We start from the raw sequence: 26,827 nt of genomic DNA on the forward strand, positions 1-26,827 counted from the left end.
AGAATTAACTACGAGCTTGAAACAAAATTCGTTTTCAGGGGCGTTTTATTGCACTCCGAGGGTCTTTATTAATACGAACAACTAGCAACAGCAATTGCACTTTTGTGATTCAATTTTTATAAATGAAGAAAAATATTACAATTAAAATTTTATTCGTATATTTTCTAAATTCAATTTCTGTTATCAGAAATAAAACTCGTATCGATCTATGGTACGTATCATATTTCTCGCCATAGCAGCGCCAGTGGAGTTCAAAAGGTCGAAGATGAAAACCCCCCTTTCGCGATGACCCTCTTAAAATCAGAACCGATATATCCATAACAGTTGTAATATTTTTCAGTTCTCATACATATTTCAAAAACTGAAACCGTTATTATAACTTTTTTCACTCCCTGTATTTTTACGAACAAATCCTAACGCGATTCAAGTTGCTCGGTCGCCAGACAAAGCCGAACGACTCGATGACACCCACGAACGAACAGGAGGAAAGATTCTCGGGATGAAAAGAGGAGCAAGGGAAACAAAAAGGTCGTGGAAATTTCTGCGGCGGGTCACCGGCATAAAAATATGGATTTTCCGTGTCAACGAGTCAGCTTTGCGTCTTCCAACGCATCTCCGTGACCTTTTTCGCGCTTCCAACACCCCGTGCCCCGAGGAGCACGGATACGCGTAATCCGAGATCCAATCTCCGATGTTTATTCCGTCAAACGAATCGGGAAGCCCCGCCGACGGAGGGTATTACCGTTTTCAATTGTTCGAATGACTCTGTTCTCTGCAAACCCCCACACGCCCACCCTCGTTCGTCACCGTCGTCTTATTTGTGCGCATTCGCAACGATAAAACGAACGATCCAGCGGTAGGATTGATACGCTCACGGTCGGGGATGGAAGCGAATGGACAGTTTTTTTTCCCTTGTTATTTTCGATATTCTTCATAACGTGTATCACGCGGTTAGGCACATCCGATCGATTCGCAATAAAGGGGCTTGATATCCGTCGATGTTCTCGATAGGCGAAATGAAACGCACTGGAAATTTGCATTCGCGAGTGCGCTTCGAAAAGCGAAAGAAACGGTGGAAAAGTATTAAGGCGGTTCGGAAAATATTGCGTATTTCAGTCGCTTTGCTTTCTATCTATTTTATCGTCTGGACTGTTATTAAACACAGGATTGTACAACTCTATAATTTCCAAAATATGCGTTACACGATAAAATTTTATGTACGAAAGTTGCATGGTTTAAAGGGATACATTACGTAGAATATTTATTTTTTTTGTGGGTGGAGACTTCTTAGTGATTTGAAGGTCAACTTTGTTATTTTAAATAGAATAATTCTTTATATCAAAATATAGAAGAATATCGAATTCTGAGTAAAAAAGTATTGACTTTATTAGCCCTAAACCTAATAGCTAACTAGTTATTTCACTTTATTTCTTGATAATTTTCACTATTCTGCAGAAATCTGTGATAAAGTTGAGTCTCCAATTTGATATTACGCGAAGAAAATTGTCAAGAAATGAAGTGAAATTATTAGCTAATTTTACTCAGAATTCGATATTCTCCCATATTTTCATACAAAAAATATAGTATTCTATTTAAAAAAACAAAGTTGATCTTCAAATCTCAGAAATGACTGCACCTATAAAAAAAGTAAATTCACTGCGTAATGTACCCCTTTAAACCATGCAACTTTTGTACATCAAATTTTATCGTGTAACGCATATTTTGGAAATTATAGAGTTGTACAAGTTGCGTGGACCACCCTGTATAAACACACAAAATTTGACACTGTGGTTTTATGCATTCCTCGGTGTTTTGAGGCACTCTGAGTGCAAAAATACCGGTTAGAAAGTTCCGTGTGCATGCGTGTTTCAGCACATATTGCGTATTTTATTTTATTTTGTTTTATATCGAAAAAAAGTTCGTTTGGTTTTCCTGAATCATAAAATGAGTAACGACTGAAAACCACCGTGCCTTTTTGTTAATTCGGATAATAAATGTCCACTGAATACGTAAAATGGACGAATAATTAATCTTGTATAATTATTTAAATTCATTTCAGTAACAAAGGAAACGTGTTACACACGACTCTCCAAACACGAAATAAATGACATGACAGTAACTGAAATCTGGATTCTAAAAGTAAAAAATTCCTTTTGTTACGATAATCGATACCTGATAAACCATTGTATCATTATTCTTGAATTCACATTAAATGTATATTCTAACAATTATTAAGTAACAGTAATAATTATTTGCTAAAGTAAGAGCATTTCTTTGATTTCATGAAATTAAAAACTGTTCTACAAGAATAAAACCCATTAATCATACTTTAAAAATCCTTTGTCATTGATATGAAACTGGAAAATACAAATGGTGAAATAAGAATATACGCGTGTCATTAAACCGAGAATAAAATACTCGACAGTCCTTAAAATTGGACTTAAAATATTCAAATATAATTCTACAAAATCATTGGCATACTAAAATAGAAGGTAATCTATGTGATTTTGTAACGATTTAAAATGAATATAATAAATGCATCGTTAAAATGAAATATTTTCTAAAACTTTCAATGCAAAACTTCTTGTTTGTAGACCACGAATAAAATTGAGTTGTTACCAACTACCTATTACAATAATATATTCACAAAAATTCCAAAAAAATGAACCAGATATACTCATAGTTAGAACAAGTGTGCAAATATTTCAAAATTAAAATAACCATCATATAGTAAAAACTAAATGCACACATTGTCATTTGCCCCATGTTTCTATAACGTATTTTCATAATTGTACCTCATTATTTTTAATTGTTCTCCTCCCCATTCTACATTAATACAATCATATTTCTACGGAATGTTTAAAAACTCTCAAAATATTAATTAATTAAAAGTAGTTATTAAAACAAGTAACTCCCAGCTGTGTAATTTTTCTCGACAAATTTAAAGTATAATATTTATTTCAAATGATAATTAAAACTTAATGTTCAGGATTCTAAAAATAAAACGAAGTCCGTGCTTGTTCGAATCTCGTCGGAATATCTGGGAATTCAATTTCTGTTATCTGAGAAAACACTAAAACCTGGCCAAGCCACCCTCCGTTTCCACTTGGTCCCTTTTATCGTCTTATTTGCGATCAGCTACCCACTTCGGTTCGACAATCTCAGATGGGTTGCCTAACTGTTCGGTCTGATCTTGACTCCCTTACTCCACTTAAGAGTAACTTCTCCCGTGAGTCGTGAAGTATTAATGAGACGATGGATAACGAACATAGACGGTTGAGAGGTATCAAGCTGACATCGTTCCATTGACGATCGTAATGAGACGCTACGCCGTCGTCTCTTAGAAGTCGCTAACCGATCAAATATTAGGTCAAACACAATCTACGCTTGAACGTACTCTTATAACGTTCACATATATGGATAAAAGTGTCGCTTGCCAACAATTTTTCAACGATTCGATTGCAATTTTCCATTGAAAACTCTAGTATAGAATAAACGAGTAACTAATATGGAACGTCTATCGAGTATAACGAAATATGAAGTGTCTTTCTTTTAGTGAAATAGTTAAATATTATAACGCAAGTAAATTAAAAAGTATTACTGTTACATGATTTATTATTGGGTATGTTGAGTCATGAAACATGACATACGTATGTACGTACGTGAAATATAAATAATATAATACGATTATTGTAGTAGTCATATTTTTACTATAAGAAGTACCTAATTGTTTTTTATACAGGGTGTTCGGCCACCCCTGAGAAAAATTTTAATAGAGGATTCTAGAGGCCAAAATAAGGTGAAAATCAAGAATACCAATTTGTTAATGGAGGCTTCGTTAAAAAGTTATTAACAATTAAATTCAAAAACTCAAATCGTTCTGGAAAAATTATTTTCGGTTGCGAGGGTCAATTACAATCATTTTTGGTCATTATATATACCCCCGAAATCCTACCCACTTTCGAGAAAAAAATTCGAATAAGTGCTGAAAGTTTTGGGTGAAAAAAAAGACTTTCGAATTGTCTTGGAAAAATTATTTTTAGTTGCAGGGGTCAATTGCAAGCATTTTTGGTCAACAGACATACCCCCGAAATCCTGCTTAGTTTCGAGAAAAAAATTCCTTACAGAAAATATAATTTCTGGAATTTTGTCTGCCCGAATTTTCATGCGAATTTTTAAAACGTCATAACTTCTGAACAGATTGAACGATTTTAATGTTTAAAAAAGCGAACTACGCGTATTTTGATGGAGAATATGTACAAATTGCAAAAATATTCGAAAAGTTGGTCCTTGAACCCGCAAAATGAGAAAAACTCCATAAAAATTGTCTAATTTTCAAACAGCCATAACTCCTACAATTGTGAATATATTTCAATGAAACTTTTTTCTGAAGTAGAGCTCATGGGTACCTACAAAAAAGTGTTAGACAACTTTTCTGTAGGGCGTCAAATAAAATTATCCAAAAAGAAAAAAGGAATTTTTAAGAAAAATCGAAGGGAGTAGGTGCCTAAATTTTTCGACGAAAAAAAAAATTTCAAATCGTTCTAGAAAAATTATTTTTGGTTTGGGGGGTCAATTACAATCATTTTTTGTGAATAGGCATACCCCAGAAATCCTAACCATTTTCGAGAAAAAAATTCTTTACCGAAAATCTAATATAAGGCCAGAAATGCTTCACCGAAATTTCATGCGAATCTTTAAAATGTCATAACTCCTGAACGGATTGGACGATTTTAATGTTTAAAAAAGCAAACAACGCGTATTTTGATGTAGAATATGTAGAAATTCCAAAAATATTTGGAAAGTTGCTCCTTCATCCCGAAAACTGACAAAAACCTCATAAAAATTGTCTAATTTTTAAAGAGGCATAACTCCTATAATAGTGAATATATTTCATCGAAGTGACTAAATTTTTCGGCGAAATTAAAAAGTTTCAAATCGTTTTGGAAAAATTATTTTCGATTGCAGGAGTTAATTACAATCATTTTTTATGAATAGACATTCCCCTGAAATCTTGCGCATTTTCGAGAAAAAAATTCAGTACTGTCGGAACTTTAAACGTTAATAACTGTTTAACGAAGCCTTCATTAACAAATTGGTACTCTTGATTTTCGTCTTATTTTGGCCTGTAGAATCCCCCATCAAAACTTTTCCCAGGGATGGCCGAACACCCTGTATAATGAAGATTAAAAGACAATATGACGGCAGAACGAGAGAAGACTACTCAGTTTTTTGTAAATTTTAAGAATCAAGTATCCGATATTAACTAAATCACGTTTGCATAAAAAAGCCAGTTCATGCTAGAAATTTAGAAATTTTAACATTATTCGAATGTCTTCTTCTGCGAGTAATTCTCCAATTATTTCAAACAATGCATAAAAAGATGCCTTTCTAAGCAATTAGAGAGCAATTAAACGATGTTTTCTCACGAGATTTTTTCAGGGAATTGTTTATTTGAGTGTATTATTTTCTTCCATTGTCAGAGATTGGTAAAACATTCAGTGTGGCTATCATTTTCAATAACACTTATACAACGTCGAACTAATAATAATAATTTTGATTTCTTTATAAAGTTTAAAATAATTAGAAAAGAATTGTTACTTTCACTTTTCGGGCCAACAAATTAGAGAAATACTTGTTTATAAAATTTGCGATAACTTTGAATAGAATTGGAAGCATTTCAAATAAAAGTATCATTATTTGATTCGAAGTAATCTTCCCATTAAAACGACGAAAGCCTTTTATTTCGCGTTTTCGACTGCACGCTACAATCTAATACCATTAGCATGAGTTAGGATTGATTAGGTGCATGTTAGATTGGTTAACTATGGTTAATCTACGTTACATCTGAGGGAAGTATGGTCAGAGACACGGAATCGTGCAATTATTGGGGTCGTCAATAGTTTCGAACGAATATATGCGAAAATGTTTGCGCCTCGAGCGATCGTTAAATCATTGAAATTGTAAAAGTTACACGTAAATGATGCAATATTTACAGGCACTGCATTCAAATCAAATAAATCCAATTAAACGGATCGATGCGCTGGAACCTTTTATTTGGTGTAATCGAAATAATTAGAGAAAATTTTGGAAAGGGAACGTTGCGTACGGAAGAAACTGCACGTGTGTGAATATCAAATTATCGGCCCCTCGCGTATACCCGTTCGTATAAATTTATCAACATCAATGTTGCTTTGTGTAATTGTTATTTTACCGACGATCTAGGTCAAGAGTCGCTCATGTATCTTTTTCTAATGACGATGACAACGAATCGTAATCTCCCACCAAAGAAGTTTTTATCAGCTTATCAAATTATCAACGATTGAAAAAATTGGGTCGTTCGGAATTTGCTTGATTTTAATCTATGGTTAAACACAAATTAAACGTAACTAGTAGTGGCACCGGAAAATATACTGTCGAAAAATGAAAACCATCGACACCTTTGTACAATCATCATTTTTTATGCAATTGGTTATACGAAACAATTAATAATAAATCAAATAAATATAGTCGTTGTTACCAGTCAAGGGTTAAAAAACTTGTAATTTTCCATTCACAAATCGTGGTTTCCAACTTAATTCTTGAATCTAATTCTATCAATTTAAAGAACTTTTGCTTCAATAATCCATATTAGGTTCGTGTTCGAGACCACAGGAGAAAACGTTTTTTGGTTTAAAATAAATGAAGTACCGAATTAATGTCAACTCATATCATCTCAACTATTTCTTACAAATTTTGTGCTTTACTATCGTGCTGTTACAGCTCGATTAAATTACAACGCAAACGAAAATTCGTTCTCCTCGGCTCGTACGAAGGTAATAAAATAGAGGCACCGTGAAAAGTTTTGGAGATATTCGGGAAAGAAATCGGACGTAACGAGCTCTAAAATTCGATTACACGAGACAGCTTCCGAATTGAGATTTGACTCGGCGATCAGATTTTCGACCCGGGGCCGAGTCGCTTCGATTAGATCCCGGGAAAATTCCCATCTAAACGATATTTTCTACGGGAAGGGTTGGCGCGAGCAACGGTGCATGCCAAAACTGCATAAAATAGCTGTTCTCCGTATTTCGTGGCATCCAGAGGGCGATAAAATATTCTCCGGAGTACACTTTGCACGGAATTTCATTCATCTGAGAGCTCGTACGTATTACGCGCGTAATATACCAAAGGGAGTCGTTGTTGCATCTGACAGTTCGCTCGTGCGAGTACGCGAGTTTCGAGAAGACTGTCCGAACCATCGAGGAATTCGTATTAGAACAGCACGAAACGTTAAACATCTTGACAAGTTGATCGCTGTACAATTTACGACATTTCAACGAAAGGTTTTGGCCGCGATGGAGAGTGCAGTATTCATTCACCTATATCGATCGATCGCTGTTTCAAACACTAGCTTACACGCTTAAGGAGGTATTGCTGTCTAGACTGTCAATTTCACGGCCCTTTTTGTGATTTTTTTGTTTAATGATAGTTAGGCTGTTTTGTACTGAAACTTTGTAGATACATTTATTCATCTTCTAAGCATGTACAATATTTTTTTCATGGAAAAATATTAAAAGTCGTGGGAATTGTAACTTCTTATTTAATGGCTCTTTAGGAAAAGATGCTCCAATGGCTTCCAGGATTCCAGATAATTTGAAACAGAGGGGGTTAAAGTATCTTCATAAGGAAGGTTGTAGTTATAGCAGGATCCAGGGGGAAGTCAAAATCCTGATAAATAAAGAAATGGCGACGCTTCAAGTTTCGAATTTCTATTTGTTAATCGTTCGTTTATCTTTAGCGTATCGAAAAAAATAGTAAAACTCAATATTTTTTTAAGTTTCTAGTTCCAGCTATAAAGGCGTGTCTGCTGAATATTCTCTCCAAATTTGAAGTCAATCGGTTTGCTAGATCTTGAAATATCATGTAAGCCAGTTTAAATGCATTTTTTTAAACAAGAAGCTATAACTCTCGCAATTTTTAATATTTTTTGATGAAAAAAATACTGTACATACCTATAAGACGAATAAATATATCTGCAAAATGTCACTACAAAACAACCTACCTGTCGTTAAAAAAAAATCACAAAAAAAGGCCGAAGAAATGACAGTCTAGACAGCAATACCTCCTTGAACTTGAAAGAAGGAGACTCAGACTTACTAATCTACATAAGTTTTGACTTACACGAGAATAAGACGATCGTGGGGAAATATTGCAACACAAAGGACGAACCATTGCAGTAGAACCTCAATTAACTGGATCGCAATTAACCGTCATCTCGATCAACTGAGGTCTCGATTATCGAGGATCTCGATTATCCAGTCTTCTGTTTACTAATTACATAGGGCAGAGGACCCATTTATTGCCACCTATCCAGTTACCATCACCCTGAACTCTTTCGCTTAAAATACAGAATGAACCTTACAAAAATTATACATAGGAAAACTCTAACGTACAATTATAAAATACACCTAATTTTGTATAAAATGATAAAAAGCTTTTGTTAGATAGAAGAGAGAAAACGACGACTTCCTTATAAGTGGAAAGGAATAGTAAAAAAAGACTATTGTAGCATATGTATTTTCAACATAATAAAATATGATTTGTTTAGAGTGTATAACCATCATAAAAAATAATAACAATTAATATATTAGACATTTTATCGTTGAAGGAAGAGATACTTTATATTTCTTCCAAATAAATTTTTTATTTTTTTCTACGAGTGCTATTTTATTTGAAGAACAATGAGGAGTAAAACGAAATGGCGTCTTTATACAGCAAAGTAGACGGTCGCAGAAGTATGAAAGATTCAGAACGACATTATTTTTTTAATGCACTCTCAAACACAACCGTCAAAGACTATTTTGTCATTGATAACGATTCGTTTTTGCTATTTCAACGAAAATCGAACTGGCATAAATACGTGTCTCTCCAATAAGCACGAAATATATTTACTTTCGTCATCGAATTTTAAACAAATTTATTCAAACGAAGAACTAAAGGGCAGCTTTTTTGCGACGCACGTTTAATTCCGAATTCCGTTTTAACGATGGAATTATGAATTATAAAACGCTCTTTGCACACATTACGGATCTGCTTTACAAAATTCTGAAACGACGGCGGATAAAATGTTTGCTAAAAAATTACATTCTAATACAAACATCGAACGTAAACGTTCATACATTATTAAACATTTTAAACGTCAATAATTTTTTTAAGTTGGTTCAAGCAATTCCTTTTATTATTGAATTTTTATTCGAATAATCTAAGATTATTAAAAATGAAATTAAATATTTAATAGAAAAACGGGCAGAACCATATAGAGAAAAATTTGTTTAGTACAATATAATTTACGAATATTGGAAACGCATGGCCATGTATCAATGGCGATATCAAAACTACGAAAAATAAAGTTGCTTAACTTTTAATTAACAATTAAAATTTCCAAACTAACTGGTATGTAACGGAACGTAAAAATTGGATGCTTAATTTATAATACAATTCCTTTTGTCTCAACATACAGGGTGTTCGGCCTTGGGAAAAATTTTAATAGAGGATTCGAAAGGCCAAAATAAGACGAAAATCAAGAATACCAATTTGTTGATGGAGGCTTCGTTAAAAAGTTATTAACAATTAAATTCAAAAATGTCAAATCATTCTGGAAAAATTATTTTCGGTTGCGGGGGTCAATTACAATCATTTTTGGTGAATACACATACTTCCGAAATCCTACCCACTTTCGAGAAAAAAATTCAAGTAAGTGCTGAAAGTTTTGTGTGAAAAAAAAGACTTTCGAATCGTCTTGGAAAAATTATTTTTAGTTGCAGGGGTCAATTGCAAGCATTTTTGGTCAACAGACATACTCCCGAAATCCTACTCAGTTTCGAGAAAAAAATTCCTTACCGAAAATATAATCTAAGGCCTGAAATGTCTGTCCGAATTTTCATGCGAATCTTTAAAATGTCATAACTTCTGAACGAATTGGACAATTTTAATGTTTAAAAAAGCAAACTACGCGTATTTTAATGGAGAATATGTACAAATTGCAAAAATATTCGAAAAGTTGGTCCTTGACCCCGTAATGTTAGGAAAACTCAATAAAAATGGTCCAATTTTCAAACAGCCATAACTCCTACAATAATGAATATATTTCAATGAAACTTTTTCTTGAAGTAGAGCTCATAGGTACCTACAAAAAAGTATTAAACAACTTTTCTGTAGGGCGTCAATCAAAAATACTAAAAATGAAAAAGGAATTCTTAAGAAAAATCGACAGGGGGCAGGTGCCTAAATTTTTGGACGAAAAAAAAAGATTTCAAATCGTTCTAAAAAAAATATTTTCGGTTGCGGGGGTCAATTACAATCATTTTTGGTGAATAGACATACCCTCGAAATCCTACCCACTGTCTAAAAAAAAATTTGAAGTGTGAAATTTTTCGACGGGAAAAAAAATTTCAAATCGTTTTGGAAAAATTATTTTCGATTGCAGGGGTCAATTACAATCATTTTTTGTGAATAGACATACCCCTCAAATCTTGCACATTTTCAAGAAAAAAATTCAGTACGGTCGGAACTTTAAACGTTAATAACTGTTTTACGGAGCCTCCATCAACAAATTGGTATTCTTGATTTTCGTCTTATTTTGGCCTCTAGAATCCCCCATTAAAATTTTTCCCAGGGCCAAACACCCTGTATATACTTAAACACGGTGGACGATTTTTCTGTGACCCACTGTGCATCGAGACAACGAATGATAATTTGAAATTCCCACAATTAGCCAAATTACTCTTAGGAGACGGAAAACAACGAAACGTGCCTGGAAATGTCTTGATTTATTATCGAATCGCGATATTAAATTGATGACAATACCGATGGCCCAGTTTTGCGATAATTAGTCGAGGCACTTCGACCTCGAGTCGTTAATTCGTTGGCCAATAATGCAGATGAAAAATTTATAGAAGCTCGACACCCGCGAAGTGGCGTTCCGTTATTCGGGTTACTTTCGACAAACGACGGAAATTCGAACGGTTTCGTCGGTTACAAAGGCAATATTGCACGACCCTGCCAAAGAGAATATTGTTTGACATCGTGAACATCGTATTCGAATGACAAAGTACGAGTTAACGGCGCGAAACTTCGTGTTTATTGTTACGTAATCGATCACATTCACCTTTCCTCCGTTGGAATTAACAAATACATTGTCGAGTCGTTTTATATTATTCACTTTGTTTCCATTAAGAACAATTGCAAAGTATAAATGCGGGAAAATCAGAAATGAAAACTCGGAAATTTTAAACGAAATACGTATTTGTTGAAATTTGACGAAACGATTATTCAAAACAAACAACAATTGCATTTTTATTTCATGATTTCCGTTTTGTTCGAAGAAAGAGGAAATCTAAACTAGAATGATCGAAATACTTACTTTAGAAATGATTTATTTAGAGATTTTTAACCATATAATTCGACAAAGAAACGTAAACAAAAAGTTACCTTTATTGCAGTTATTAGATTGCAAATTTTTAATAAAATCTTTTTTCAAAAACTTTTTTACGATCACTTTGCTGTGAAACAAATACATTATCGAGTAGTTTTATATTATTCACTTTGTTTCCATTAAAAACAATTGCAAAGTGTAAATGCGGGAAAATAAAAAATGAGAACTCGGAAATTTTAAACGAAATACGTATTTGTTGAAATTTGACGAAACGATTATTCAAAACAAACAACAATTGCATTTTTATTTCAGGATTTCCGTTTTGTTCGAAGAAAGAAGAAATCTAAAATAGAATGCTTGAAATACTTACTTTAGAAATGATTTATTTAGAAATCTTTAACCGTATATTTCGACAAAGAAACGTAAAAAAAAAGTTACCTTTATTGCAGTTATTAGATTGCAAATTTATTATAAAATCTTTTTAAACTTTTTCACGATCACTTTCATGTAAAACAAATACATTATTGAGTTGTTTTATATTATTCACTTTGTTTCCATTAAAAACAATTGCAAAGTATAAATGCGGGAAAATCAAAAATGAGAACTTGAAAATTTTAAACGAACTAAGTATTTGTTAAAATTTAACGAAAATTACTTATTTAAAATTAGTTTTAAATAAGTAATAGTCTTATAAAACTTATATTAAAATTTAATAAAAGTATTTGTTAAAATTTAACGAAAATTATATATTTAAAATTATTTACGATTATTCGACATTTGTTATCGCAGAAAACAATTGCATTTTTATTTCATGATTTCCGTTTTGTTCGAAAAAAGAAGAAATCTAAAATAGAATGATCGAAACACTTACTTTAGAAATGATTTATTTAGAAATTTTTAACCGTATATTTCAATAAAGAAACGTAAAAAAAAAGTTTCCTTTATTGCAGTTATTAGATTGCAAATTTATTATAAAATCTTTTTTCAAAAACTTTTTCACGATCACTTTGCCGTAAATTGGATCTGAATACAATATTGAAATAAATATAATATGAATCGTAAACTTATATATCGATATAAAGCTCGAGTTTCTGAGAGCAACAGGCTCAAGTATCAATTGTCACTTTCGTACTTGTTCGGTTGTACCCGAGAGACTCTCAAGTGAAATTTTCTAACAATCAAATCACTATTCGACCATATATCCTTTCATACGAAACAAACATTTCCACGAACTACCAATACACTTGTGTTTTAAAAAGTTCCAACATTTATTTGATTCAAAACATTCGCGTTCAATTTTTAGGCTAAAACGAACTTCGTATTTTTTGGGTTAGTTTCCATAAAACGTGTATGTCGCAAATATACAATGAGCCACGCAAGAACAAAACGTGCGTCACTGGACGGCCTTTAACGGACTACCGGTGAATGGTCCGATTTTTTAATGACATTCCATTTGCGACGATTAAAATTCAGTGAATCTGATCCGTTTACTCACCGAATGACGGGCCAAGTCCGACGAAAAGCGAAACAACACAAAGGACCCACGGAAAGCTTGCACTTTTCTTAGTACACATGGCGCGCGGTATGCACTGTTATCAGCCGTTTTCAAACACCCGTGCCGTATCGCGCGGCCACTCGCGTGGCTCTGAGAGTTCCTCGTTAGATTTCGAGTTTGAATCTCGGTCTTTCTCTGTCTTTCGTTCTTCCTCCCGCACGCAGCCACCGAAAGCGGTCCAGCGCCTGCCCGCTGACAATATCATGCCTGAACTTCTCGTCATAGGCGGCGCCACTCTCCAGATAGTTCCTAGAACTCGCACGCGACAAAACAGGTCATGGGTACGAGCAGTTTTCAATTCAGTTTAGAAATTTCTATAAACAGCTACCTGGACAATTAATTACCGTTAATAAAATATTATCTTACTCTATACCGCATAAAAAAATGTCTAGATAATGTTACACAATTGTCAATTAACGTGATTTAGAGATTCCTTCCGAACCGATGTTGGTAAAACAGATAGCTTTAACAGTTACCGTTTACACCACAAATTGGTAACACGATAATATTTGTAACACAGACGAGGTGTAGACCTTATATTCAATGTATTTTTTACCAACAGGTTACAAAAATGAACATAAGAGGAAGTGAGACAGAAAATGAAATTACAGTAATTTTATTGTTTTTAACGGGATGAAAGCTGTACGGTCTGGAATTGGGCATCAATCGATTAATTCTTTTATTTCCTAATTTTGAGATACACTTCTTAAAAGTGCAAAGATCGTGCATCAAATTTTAAGGGGATCCTTGTAAGAAGGAATTAATCTTCGATTTCGTAATGGTTTTAATGAGTTGGGTTATGGTCATAGATGGTCAACAATACGATTGACATCAAGGTCAGCGGTCCTGTGAAGATCAATTAAATACATTCATTATTATAGGAGTTATGGTCGTTTGAAAATTACACCATTTTTATGGGATTTTTCTCACTTTACGGGGTTAAGGAACAACTTTTCGAATAATTTTGGTATTTCTACATATTCTTCACCTAAATACACATTTTTAATAAATTTGTTTAACGCTCTACGGAAATGTTGTTTAATACTTTTTGTAGATATTCATGAGCTCTACTTCATAAATAAATTTCAATGAGATACATTCACTACTGTAGAAGGCCATTAGAATCAACTACTTCTTCCTCGAATCCCCAAAGCTATACGAAGCGCCAGAACTCATACAGAAAAATTATTTTTGGTTGCATGGGTCAATTACAATCATTTTACTTTACTAAAAATATGTATGACCAAGAATAATTCTGTGACTTTATCTTCTGTCTCGCTGCCTCTTGTGCTCATTTGTGTAACCTGTTGGTAATGTTGCGAGTGACACGAAAATGGTAATGGGGTTCTAGAGCCCTATAAAAATGGGCCGAAAAAATACATTGGATGTAAGGTCTATTCGTATGCCTCGTCTGTGCTAATATTAATCACAGAATATTAACAGAATATTACATTTGTAGAGAAGAATTCTCAGTAAAAGTACTGCTTTTCCTAAAACATACGTATAGTTGAAATACAATTGTATTATACCATTAATAAACTCGAAAAAGGATGATTTCCACCAATTAAAACATACATTTTTGATTATACTCGTTAAGTACTACGAGATGATATAAAAGAAGTCGAAAATTGTACGTCCACCGGAACGAAAGTCAGCCAACAATTGTACTAGTAAAAAGAAATGACACATATGTGTATGCTTCTAAGTATAACGTTCGCAATTTTTGTAGGACATAGTTTCCCTGTTATTGCTTTAAACAAAACATACATAAGTAAGATGTCTCTAATGGGGATTCGATCAGTAATGGGAACATAAACAATCAAACGTGTTGATTTTAATATATTAGACCTCGTGTAGAATGTAACCATGTCATTGTGAAATGAAAAAAGTATTAGTGAAACGCGGGCACAAAAATACAATGCTACAGCAGTGCATGTTGCCAACAGTTGCATGTAAACTGTGATATTTAGCTTGCGGATTCACGTTTGTTAGAACTCCTTTCTTAATTTCGAATTATCTAACGCGTTACGCAGTATTAGCATGTAACAAATAGTATGATCGCCGTCATCGGAGCTCGAGCTATTTAAATGCGACGATAGTACTACAGGCCTTTCAAGGCCTTAAAACGCGTAACATTTCCACGCGAACCACCAGGATTTAACGACCTTCTACCATCGTGAACGTGGACGCAGGTCCGATTGTCTATTATCAACTATCGTGACCGGCCAATCGGCTGGTATCGCCTGTTCGCATCGATCGGCGGAAACGTTCCCGGAATCCCGTGATCACTGATATCGGAAAGAAAGGAAAACACTCTCTCCAGAGGGAGTCCCACGGTCGTAGACATCGTTGCCCTCGTCCGTGACACGACCTAACTTTGGTACAGGCGTTTTGGTATCGATCACCAGCTAGTGCTCTCGACGACGACGCAAGCTCAACTCAAAACGAGGATCCGTCGAGGTAGAGGGGCAGTTGTTATCCTCCCTCTCGCTACCGTTGGTTACCCACCTCCCTGCACCTCCGTTTCCCCTACACCTTGTCGTTCTTTCTCGCCCTCTTTCTCTCGCATCCTCGCGGGAAGGAGGACGAGAAGTAGAAAAGATGAGCGATCAAGAGGATCTCGACTACTATATCATGTTCCCGTCGTTTCCGCCGTTCCCGAAGGATCCGACGTTGACCACCAGCGGTCAGAATCAGCGCGAGGAGTTCGTGTTCGTCTACAAGGAAGATAAACGACCGGTAGTCGTACTCCTAGGATGGGCCGGCTGTCAGGACAGATATCTGGCCAAGTACAGCGCTATATACGAGGAAAAAAGGTACTGAAATTATCCAAACGGAATACTTCCCATTCGCCTATTTGCATCAAAGGCACGAATTCGCGGTGAATCGAGCTTCGACCGGATGTTTGTCTGAACTTTTTGTAGCTAATTGTAGTAAACGACGGATGTTGTAAGCTGTCGAGCGCGCGACGATCGCGATTCGCTTGCATGAGATCAATTTACACATCAAAATCGAGTAAAATAGATTACCTTCGTTCACGCAAAACCGGTGGAACGGAATAGACGCAGCGAGTTGTGCCGGCAAATCGTGACGACAGTACCTATTTGCTTAATCAATAACAATTCAAACGCCGTGTGTAACGCCGGATTCCTACGACGCCTCGAATTTTCTAAAATTATTACCATTTGCCGCTGTCTATCGACAACGTGAACGTAAGCTCTGAATATAAAGCGCCACGTATACCTAGACAAACTCGTTCACGTTACTATATAGAGTGTGCTAAAATTAATGATTCAAACTTTGGATACATATGGTACTCGTCAAAATAAGCTAAAAAGTGTTAGTATATGCGGTACATGGGTCAAAAAATGAACAGTTTCCAAGTAAGAATGAAAAGTCTCGTTTAGCGTGAGTAGGCGTTCGAAATATCTTACGCCCATTCCAAGAATTCAAAGTTTTTCCTTATTTCCCAGTGACAGAAGGATGACTCAATAATAATTGCTACCAAAGAAGATTCCTATCTTAACTGCCTTATAATGCATGCATCGTAACTTGAAAACTATTAAATTCTAATTCAAGGTTTACCAACACTGTTTTGCTTGTTTGAACGCTACTATATGCATTCTTGAATGTATACGAACCTCGATGAAAAAACGCATCGGCGTATGCATCAAAATGGACGAAAAATACATTGAACGTTCGCTGTAATGAAATAAAATTGTTTGCTTAGTTTCAGACTTATAACTAGAAGCAAAAAAAAATATATGCGTACCATTTATTTCTTACTTTTCGCGAGTATTCCTTGAGATTATTAAATTGTTTAGTAATGTTTACATAGAAAAATAATGTTTATTTTCTAAGCTGCATCACTTTGCGATATACGGCGCCGGTAGAATGCCTGTTCTGGCGAAGGGACAAGATGCCTTACATTGGGAAACGATTGATCCAGGTGATCACGGATAAGAGTCTGGATCAGCACCCGATATTTTTCCACATATTCAGCAACGGCGGCGCATTTCTATATCAGCACGTAAGCCTTGCGATGCAGCAGGCCAGCAAACCGATCAAAGTACGAAAATTCTTTTAGATTTACAACTTTCGAAGAATTGTTATTCCACCACTTGACGCGCATTTGGAAAATTACAGGTCAAAGGAGTGATATTTGACAGCGCACCTGGCGAGAGAAGATTAACCGCGCTTTTCAGAGCGATCAGCGCGATCATTGGAGGACATCCGCTTACAAACATACCTATGTCCTTCTTCATTACGATTTTCCTCTCTGTACTTTGGTTCCTCGAGGTACGAACCTGACATTTTACTTCTTCAATTTCGTTCGCCTTCAGCGTTGCATCTGATTCAATAATTTTCACAAACTCGTGACGGTCATATCAAAGTACATATTTGAGTTAGATAAATTCATTGTTAAACTTTTATTATATAACAGCGTCGGGAACACTGTTTATAATAAAACAAACAAGTTTCAGGCAGAATCCGCTGTACAATATCGACCAAAAGAATCCATTAGTGAACAAATTAGCGGTTTTTCCAGAAACCTGCTTATATAACGGAATCTAGTTATCAAACAGGAAATGTGAAATAGTTTATTCGATGAGATGTAGTACATTATGATTGCATCATTGGTTACGTAGTAAGAAAAATAAATATCATGAGAACTAACGTAAACGAAGAGGATAGTAAATGTAAACCAAGTTGCCTTTCACAATGTAAAAATAAACTTCAAGATTTGTTTTTACAAGACTTAAAGATGAATAAGCTTTTAGTGTCTGCGAGATTATAATTTCGAGTAAATAATTAAAAGTAACATTTTTTAACGGTATTCGTTTTAAAATTGTATGAAAATTCCATTTTATCTCACTATTCTGTTGAAACAATTTTATTATACATACATACCGTTAAAAAATTATGATTAAAAAATATTACTTTTACTTAGTTAATTATTCGATAATATTATAATTTCTTTTACTACTAAAAAATAGGTCTTTTTTTAAATTTTTAAGTAACAAATGAATTGAAACAGAAACTGTTAAAAAAATTAGATTTTTTGGTTTAAATACAAAAAAAACAAAAGATACATTTACTTAAAATATATACAACCATGTGATCTATCGTTTAAGAGAAGAATTTTGTTTAATATTCTTACGTCTTCTTATAAATAGTTTATTGATTTTTTTCTGATCGTACACGTATGCGTTCGTAATATAACTATGAAATAAAATATTTAAAATATGTTTGACTGTCCTGAGCACATCTGCGACCAGCGTCATCGTAACAAAGTTCAAACTGACCCAAAGATTAAAATAAGTTTGATATGCTTGTACATAAGTTTAAACCTCCGTTACTTTAATTTTGAAAAGATTATAAATAATTACAGAAAAGACAATTTTTCATGGTGTTTATTTTTTCTGCAATCTTAATGTACTATTTAATTCTCCACTTCTAGATTTTTCTAGCCAATCTTATACATAGCGAATCGTATTTGAAACTTGTTTATTTTATTCTAAATAGTATTCTCAACACTCCTATGTAATAAAATTTTTATAGATTTATCTACAGATTTGCCTTTTTTATGTCTAGTTCGACCAGACTATAACATTCCCGCAATTGTGTTGTTGTTTACGTTTGCGAGTTTCTTTCACGTAAAACATTATTTGACTTGTCATTATAACGACACTTATTTACCTAGATAAAAAAATCATAAACTTTGTTTTCATTCAGTTATTTACGAGCGATTATAAAAATAAAATATTTAAGTATCCATTTCGCTTCACGCGTTACATAATCACAGTACAGAGTTATGTTAAATAAAAATTGTAAATGTCGGTCTTAAGAAGGATGAACAGTTGAATAATTTATTGATATGAACGGTAAAGACGTTTCGTCCACAAGTACTGTAATTATTGTACGTCAATTCACCGTGTATTTACACTTACTTTACATAAAATACACAAAAATTAATTAAACTCTTGGAACAAATAAAGTCCTTTTTGTTAGGTAATAGAAGAAAGTTCAAGCTATAATATACATAGTTAAATATTTTCATAAACTTTCCAGAACAATATTTTAGAAATTAAAATATAACTTGTATACGGCATACGTATTAAGACACTTGGGCTAAACGTAGATTAAGCCATTTTGAAAGCTGAACCTTCTATTTTCACATTTTTGTGAAAGTGAAGATGATTTTACTTCTTAGGGGTGTGAAAGTAAAGCATTTAACCTTCAAAATCACTTTAAGAAGATTATTATACAACTTTCTTTTAGGAAATTACAATATTCCAAACATTGAAAACATTTCGTCCAAATGTCCTAATATTTAATAAATGGCCGCCACTGTTGGCCCAATACGAACCAAAACAATTGTGACCAAAAGATCGTCATCGTTTACATCAATAAATTTTTTTATTTTTAAAATTACCGATAGCTAAAAAAAAATTTTTTTCAATTAAAATAAAAACTGCTCGTTTAGGTGATTGCTCACGCGTTTGGACGTGGTTATCCAGTTCAGACGAATCCGATCGCTTTGGCAGAGGAAACCCATTCATGGCCCCAGCTGTTTCTTTACTCAAACGCTGACACTTTAATACCGGCATCGGTAAGTGATTTCGAAGAAACTTTCTCAACCCATAGGTTGTATAGTCCGGGTCACGATATAGCGAGGTCGTAAGCTCTTGAGGGTTGGGACCGACTACTGCTGCGACACTTAGGGTCGTATATGACATATTGCTTGAGGGTGTCTTTCTGAATGTCTTTCTGTGTCCGTAACTGCACTATCTTTTTTCATTTTCTACGTGCATATATTATAAGCAGGTAAATTAAGATATTAAAGACTTGAGTAACACCTTCACCTGTTACGATACCTCTAAAAATGGCTGTCAATTCACTTGTTCCGGGAGCTGAAACGTGTAAACTTTGAAAACTACTCGAGTTTACGACCTCGCTATATCGTGGCCCGGACTATAAGAAAATTCGAATGACTTGATATGTTCGTATTTCAAGGACGTCGAGAAGTTCGCCAGTCGACGAGCAGAACGTGGCGTACGAGTGCAGTTGGTGCTATTTACGAATTCACCGCACGTGAAGCATTATGCTACTTACCGTGACGTCTACGTTAACACGGTTTGTAGCTTTATCCATGAATGTCTGACGTCTTCTAACTCAGAAAGTTTGGAATCACTTCAAGATCACGGCGAAGAGAATAGCTCACGGAAATACGATGTTCTGCCGAGTCTCACTAAAAGGGTCGTGCTACCTCACGAGGCCACCTAACAGCTAAATTAGAAAAAAGCATCGATAACAAATTAGCAACGTGGTCGACGAGAGGATCGTATTGTCGTACAGTCTCGCGCGTGCGATCGCGAGCAAGAAAGTGGACAAACTGGAAGACTAAGAGGATCGACATATTGTTTGATTTTCTCTTTTTCAGACTTGTATATTAGAATTCGTGAAATAAGTTTCTTAGACAGCGTTGAGTGTTGCTTACTTCCTCTTTTATATTGTCATGCGATATGACAAAATGCTTAAGTAAAATCTAATGCAAAATAAATGTGGGGTGTGAATGTATGAGTGCGTGTGTGTGTGAATGCGTGAGGTGAGTGACCAGGGTCAGCTGTGCGAGCCTCGGAAACAAATCGATTGATTCCGGGGTCGCGAAGACGAATGCAGAATGCGTGCGGTTTTTGTTCTAAGGCGAATGTGTGGGTATGTATGTGTAATTAAGGAAATGAAAAGCGACGAGAGGGCAGAGAAAAAAGAGCGATTGAAGCGATTGGAGTGTGAAAAGCGAACTGGTGTATTTTAAATCTCTTGGTATAATAAAGTTCCATATCCTACATAAATTTGTATTATGATAATCATAACATCGGTTTGCTTTATCCACCTATGAATTACATTTTACCTATCGTCGAAACAATTACTGTGAACAAAGAATTGGTTTATACCTAATAGTGTAACCATAGTTATACATTCTATCCTATTCTTAGTACTTATAGAGTTGGGCAAATATTCGTTCATAATTAACGAATACAAAGTTTAGATACATCGTAAACTAATTTCCTTTTGCAATTTATTCATTCGTAAATTAGAATCCGTCCACGGATTTTTTAAACTGACATTCAGACGAGCGAAGCTATAGGTAAAAGCTAGTTAGCAAACGAATCTAAAATTTGTATTCGTTAGTCGCGAATAAAGTTTGCCCAACTCTGTTTACAATTCATAGAATAGTATAATTTGTTTGATGTAACAAGACTCAACACTGATCAACTCCGCGTAAAACTAAACTAATATTGAAATTTTTCCATAAATTCTGGAGACCTTGACTCTCGACCTCTCTTTCCTTCAATTGTCCTCTTATACTTGTTCCATTTCTGCTTTCTGTTTTCTTTGTATCTTCCAGTTTCTTCCCTCGTTGTGTGTCCTTGAACGTCGATGTACCTGGACTTCGCAAGTCGATAGAATTGCGTTCATGTCGCGAATAAACAGAAAACTGTACGTTCGATCTATAGTTCGAACGTGTGTATATACAAATGTACAGAAGAACTATTGGAAGACGATATGATGGCATACTACCGACAAACTAAATGACACAAGGGGCAAAGGAAATCACCTGCACGACCCACCTAATCCCCTCCACTTGTTTAGTTCTTGGTTATCATTGGGTTAAGTCGATCATGGACCAAAACCCCTAAACAAATCAAAAACTAATGTCGAGTCAAGAACCCAAACAGTAGTGGGGATTAGATGGAGCGTGCGGACGATTCCCTTTGTCCCTTGCGTCGTTTAACTTGCGGGTAGTGTACTAACATCTCATCTTACAATAGTACAATTCTGAATTTCCAATTGACAAACGACATAACGTTGCGATAAACTCTGAATTTCTTCATTTGGAATTACGTAGTCTCGTATAGTGAATTGATAAAGACTGTAGGTGCACTAACAGCGAATTATAAAAAAAAATTTAACAAGTTAGAAACCTAGACGCTTGATGATACGATCAAAATGCGTGCGAGATAGATACGTCGATGATTAAAATCTGAAACTACGGTTCACAACGTTTAAGTATCGGCACAACAAGCTCGCACAAAAGAATCAAGCTGGTCTTGATTTAGCTTTCAATTTAATTGCGGCGTACTTAAATATCGACGAAACAGGAATTTTCTTGTATCTCTCCCTATCAGATAATGTTACGTTTACATGCACATATGTATATATATATAAATATATTTTGATCTGTCGATTAGTTACAAATAAAGACTGATAAATATACATGCCTCGTTACTTTTTTATAAATAATATATAGTTGATACCGAAATAACCGCCATTCCCCCCCCTTTTTGACGAAACTGCAGATCTGAAGAACTACCAAAAATAAAACGCTTTGTTTTTTAAGAATGCTAACTTAAGTTAACATACTTAAGAGGTGAAATTACTCTTCAATGATTTCTCAAAAGCTAGTGGAGATTTAAAACATAAAAGATATTTTTTATACAAATTCTTTATGGTTTTTTTTATGAAAAATAATATGCTACATGCAAAATTTATAATTACATAAAAATTTAAATTCACATATAATCATCATCGCTAGAAGAACATTCTTTAAGATTTCCATAGCAACCAACTTTTTTTCTAATTAAATCTCCCCATAAAACATTAGTATTACAAACAGGACAAGTACCTTCAATTGGTAAAATCATGCTATTTTTGCAAAATATGTCTGCTAAGCAAATTAAATGAGCTACTAATGGGCAACTAGGTTTTATACAACTAACTAATTCTTCTTTTTCTAAAGATAGACTACATACAAAACAAGACATAGAAGATTCATTTAGGGTTTCCATTCCATCATCTGTCTTTTTGACCTTTTGAGAAATCACTTTTCCATAACATATAGGCATATGCATTGGAGCTGAAATATGACTGGAATATTCATTAAAAAATTCATAATCTAACCAACGTACTGTTAAGGGCAAACGACACCATGGCCCAACTTTCAACATTTCTGTTAACACTAATAGACAAAATTCAAACATTTTCTGGTTTGACTTTTTTTTAGGTACATGTTTAAGACGCCGACTAACATGAGGATGTTGCCATGCCCATTCAAACTAAAAATAAAATTAATTGCTATTACTTGATATAATATTAGGACCAATTTCATAAATATTTTTAAAAAAGTTCTGCACAAAACTAAATGTTTACATATAACTCTATATAGACATTTTAATTAATAAACTAGAGTTAGAAAAACATACCCTAAGTGCAGACGTATTATTTGGAAAACCATGAACTATCAATACCATTTTCCTAAGAATAAAAAGGTTACGTCCAGTTTAGAAAATTAATTTGCAGTTAATGCAGCAATAAAAATAATACCTTATGATCAATTAATAAGTGTATACTTGCCACGGTCCTTTGTTACTTGTTTTCCAAGCTCCGTTATGTTCTTTTCCAGCATTATGTTGCTTAAGCCTACGTCGAGGATCAACCGTGTATCCTATATATGTTCTTCCTTTGTATTTTGTATTTGTACAATATAACAAATACACACCAAAAAAGTGTTCTATTACTTCTGTATCATCCATTTTACAGTTCACAAAGTATGATACAACACATTCGCAAAAGACAAGTTTGATATATTACACTCAATATATTATTAAAAAATATTATATCAAGTTAATCGTACATATCAACTAACATCACTAATATGCGATATGATTAAACTATGAAAATTAATTTAAGTGATCAGCATTTCACGTAGCCAAACATTTATTTCAAATAGAAATTAACCTAACCTAACTTGAAATGGCGGTTCCGAAATTTGAGTTCCGAGTTCCGACACTTCCGACGTCTTAATGTCCAATGAAATGTATGAAAAAAAAATTAAGAATAGTTATTAAAAAATGATTATTAAATATTGTATGAGTACCCGAAGAGAACGTTTTTCACCTCTTTTTATGAAAAACAAATCAATTAAATTAATATCAAAATTATAAAATTCATAATTAAAATTATTATAAGATTTAAATGGTTAAAGAAATTAATTAAATACAGTAATAGTATGAGAGTACCCGCGTACCTTTATAAAATCATGTATAATTTCAATGCATTAAATATAATATAAAAATTGGCACATTTTCTAAGTAAAAATGATTAAGTTGCCATTTTTTAACTCCTATTTTTATTAGTAATTTATTATCCGTATAATAAATGTATAAGCTTAAATGAATGCATTACCTATATTTATGATATATAATAATAATTACTTAAATGACGAAATCGATACATGTTTATTTTTAGATACTCTTTGGTTCTGATATTATTCAAAATATAGTATTCCAATGGCATATTAAATAATTACAGTAAGCGTCACATAAATATTATTTATCGATATAAAATTGTCCACCTGTTTTGACCAATAATCAAAATTAAGCTTAAACCACCATTATTTAACACGGCAAAGAAATAAAAAAATTAATCGCAATACGCAGGCGCTATGATACTGAAATTCACAAGCTTAATTGTCAAGAGTATATATATCATACCAGTACTCGTATAGTTTCCATGGTCGTAACTCTTCTTCCGTGTAGAAAGAAAAAGTCGCGAATGGAGATTATGAATAAAAATAAATCAACATTAATCGGCGATTACACCGAGAGCTTAATCGAGAGCGCCGCGTACTTAATTCTAACGTTATCAAAATTGAACTCTGATCTTGATTGGGCACAGACCAACAGAGATCTCTGCACAAGGATCCAGTAAGAATGGCTGCCGTTTTCAGAAGATTCAGAACCACACAGATCACGGTGATCGGCAATACTAAACTACTGTCATTGATTATCAGCCGGTAGGCGACCACCATGAGGAGCGCTCCTTTTTTCATATGTTTCGCGTATAAACTACGCGGCCAGTCTAAGCGGCGGCTTTTTAGGGCAATAGCCACATCGTGTGTGTTGTAGATCTTTTGCAAGGTCATCGATCCAACAGGATATCAGCGAAGGATGGATAAACAAGCTTTTCGTACGAAAAATCGAGCCAACCAAAGAATCTCACTCGCGGATGCTGTCAGACAAAGGAGTTATTTACGCTTTGCATACACACAACATCCGACCTGACTCCATTGACAAATACGTGGCCAATTAGTGAGTGAATTTATGATTTTTTTTTTACTCACAGTTCCTTTCAGTACCAAGCTGTTACTTTAAATTATAAATATATTTAGAATACCTGTACAAAACTTCTTTTTTAAAGATTTTTTACAATTTTAATAAAATATTAGATTTTATTTATGTCGCAAAATTAGCAAGTGCAGAGAATTCTTTTATAATAGGAAAATTATATTGGTACATGTTTGTATTTTGGGATATTACAGTGAAGAGATTGTTAACGTTATTAACTCCAAGAAGTCTGAATTAAAATTGGAACTAGTTGGTTCATGGACTGTCTTGGCCGGTGATATTGATCAAGCGTTACACCTTTGGCAATATACTGGTGGTTATGATAGTGTTGATCGCACACAAATCGAATTGTCTAAGGACAAAGTATGATATAGTTGAAAAACTTATTTGTATACAATGGTACAAAATACAAATCTTATGACACATTAATATTATTTTTAGGTATATCAACAGTTATTCAAAGAAAGTGGCAAATATTTACGATCTCGTTACTTGCAATATTTATTGGCATTTAGTTACTGGCCTACCCTTACAAAACGTGATGGTTCAAATATATATGAAATACGTAGTTATAGATTACAACCTGGCACAATGATAGAATGGGGCAATAATTGGGCAAAGGCTATTAATTATAGACGCAACAACAATGAACCATTTGCTGGTTTCTTCTCGCAGATTGGTCGATTGTATAATGTTCATCACATTTGGTGTAGGTATTAAATTAATGTTGAATCCCTTTTTCTTATAATTTCATCTTGAAACTAATTTTGCATTATATTAAACCAATGTTCATGTTTCAAAAGAATAATATCCCAGCTTCAGACTGCAAATAATTGAAAATACATAAAAGTAAAAACTATTTCAATTTCAGGTTACAAAAATCTCCAAGCACGAATGGAAACTCGGGAGAGTGCATGGAGATCTCCAGGATGGGATGAATGTGTTGCATATACTGTACCATTAATCAGAGAAACGCATTCCCGTATTTTAAGACCTACTAGCTTTTCACCAACAAAATAAAATTTTGCTCCAATAAATGCATTTGTATATTACAACTTATTTCTTATGTCTATATGATGAAAACATTGTAAAAATATTTGTTATAATACCCATTACATTTATAATCATGTAAAGTAAGCGCTCAATATGAAAAGGGTTGTAGCATTTTATTGTATTACAGCTATTAAAATGTATTTTAATAAAATTTAAATTTCTTTGTTACTATAGTGAGTTTTTAATATAACATATCATTATCAATTAAAGCACAATATTTATATGTGGATAAATTTCTATACTTGACTGTTTTATTTACAGATATTCGTGTCTTGCTTGATTAAATTCTACCATTCATAATTACGTTTGTATAATGATGTTAATTTTATTATCTATAATTTGGTATTAATAATTTATTTTTATTTAAGACAATGTTTACAAAAGCTGAATAATTACATTTTGGTAAAAATTTTAAAAGAAAATATTTTATAATAACAAAGAAATTGCTTTAAGAAATGGAAGGGTTAGGAAGTGCATATAATTAAACATCCTTCTTTTATTATCTAATCAATATATTAAAATTCAATTAATCTGAGCTGTTACTTCAAGCCTTAATTTAACTTGCAAAAAGTATATTACATTTTCTCTTCTTCAGTCATTAGTTAAAGAATG

General features: G+C 33.8%; 4 protein-coding genes across 7 annotated transcripts in view; 2 read left to right on the forward strand and 2 right to left on the reverse strand.

Moving 5' to 3' along the window:
• The window catches only part of LOC143342733 (uncharacterized), a 164,410-nt gene extending 151,301 nt beyond the window's left edge, over positions 1–13,109 (reverse strand). For all 4 annotated transcript variants that reach the window (XR_013079855.1, XM_076766913.1, XM_076766914.1 and 1 more), the window contains exon 1: positions 12,912–13,109. Coding sequence is in view for 3 of the 4 variants with exons in the window: in XM_076766913.1 (XP_076623028.1) it covers positions 12,912–12,990 (79 nt within the window). In the remaining variant the exon portion in view is untranslated. The remainder of the gene's footprint in view (positions 1–12,911) is intronic.
• Positions 13,110–15,290: 2,181 nt separating this feature from the next.
• Positions 15,291–22,253, forward strand: LOC143342749 (transmembrane protein 53). The gene is made up of 5 exons (XM_076766952.1): positions 15,291–15,787; positions 16,833–17,040; positions 17,118–17,270; positions 19,459–19,584; positions 19,989–22,253. The coding sequence occupies exons 1-5, from the start codon at positions 15,573–15,575 to the stop codon at positions 20,256–20,258; spliced, it is 972 nt and encodes a 323-aa protein (XP_076623067.1). The 5' UTR covers positions 15,291–15,572; the 3' UTR covers positions 20,259–22,253.
• A 136-nt stretch (positions 22,254–22,389) lies between these two features.
• Positions 22,390–24,495, reverse strand: Slx1 (structure-specific endonuclease subunit SLX1). Its single transcript, XM_076766959.1, has 3 exons — positions 23,391–24,495; positions 23,240–23,291; positions 22,390–23,092 (listed from the first exon to the last, which is right to left on the reverse strand). The coding sequence occupies exons 1-3, from the start codon at positions 23,567–23,569 to the stop codon at positions 22,550–22,552; spliced, it is 774 nt and encodes a 257-aa protein (XP_076623074.1). The 5' UTR covers positions 23,570–24,495; the 3' UTR covers positions 22,390–22,549.
• A 33-nt stretch (positions 24,496–24,528) lies between these two features.
• On the forward strand, positions 24,529–26,383 carry Nipsnap (protein nipsnap). Its single transcript, XM_076766953.1, has 5 exons — positions 24,529–24,831; positions 24,944–25,126; positions 25,357–25,525; positions 25,604–25,871; positions 26,034–26,383. Exons 1-5 carry the CDS (start codon positions 24,749–24,751, stop codon positions 26,180–26,182), a joined length of 852 nt encoding a protein of 283 aa, XP_076623068.1. The 5' UTR covers positions 24,529–24,748; the 3' UTR covers positions 26,183–26,383.
• The last annotated feature ends 444 nt before the right edge of the window (positions 26,384–26,827 follow it).

The sequence above is a fragment of the Colletes latitarsis genome, chromosome 6 (assembly GCF_051014445.1).
Source record: "Colletes latitarsis isolate SP2378_abdomen chromosome 6, iyColLati1, whole genome shotgun sequence".
NCBI classification, from domain to species: Eukaryota; Metazoa; Arthropoda; class Insecta; order Hymenoptera; family Colletidae; genus Colletes; species Colletes latitarsis.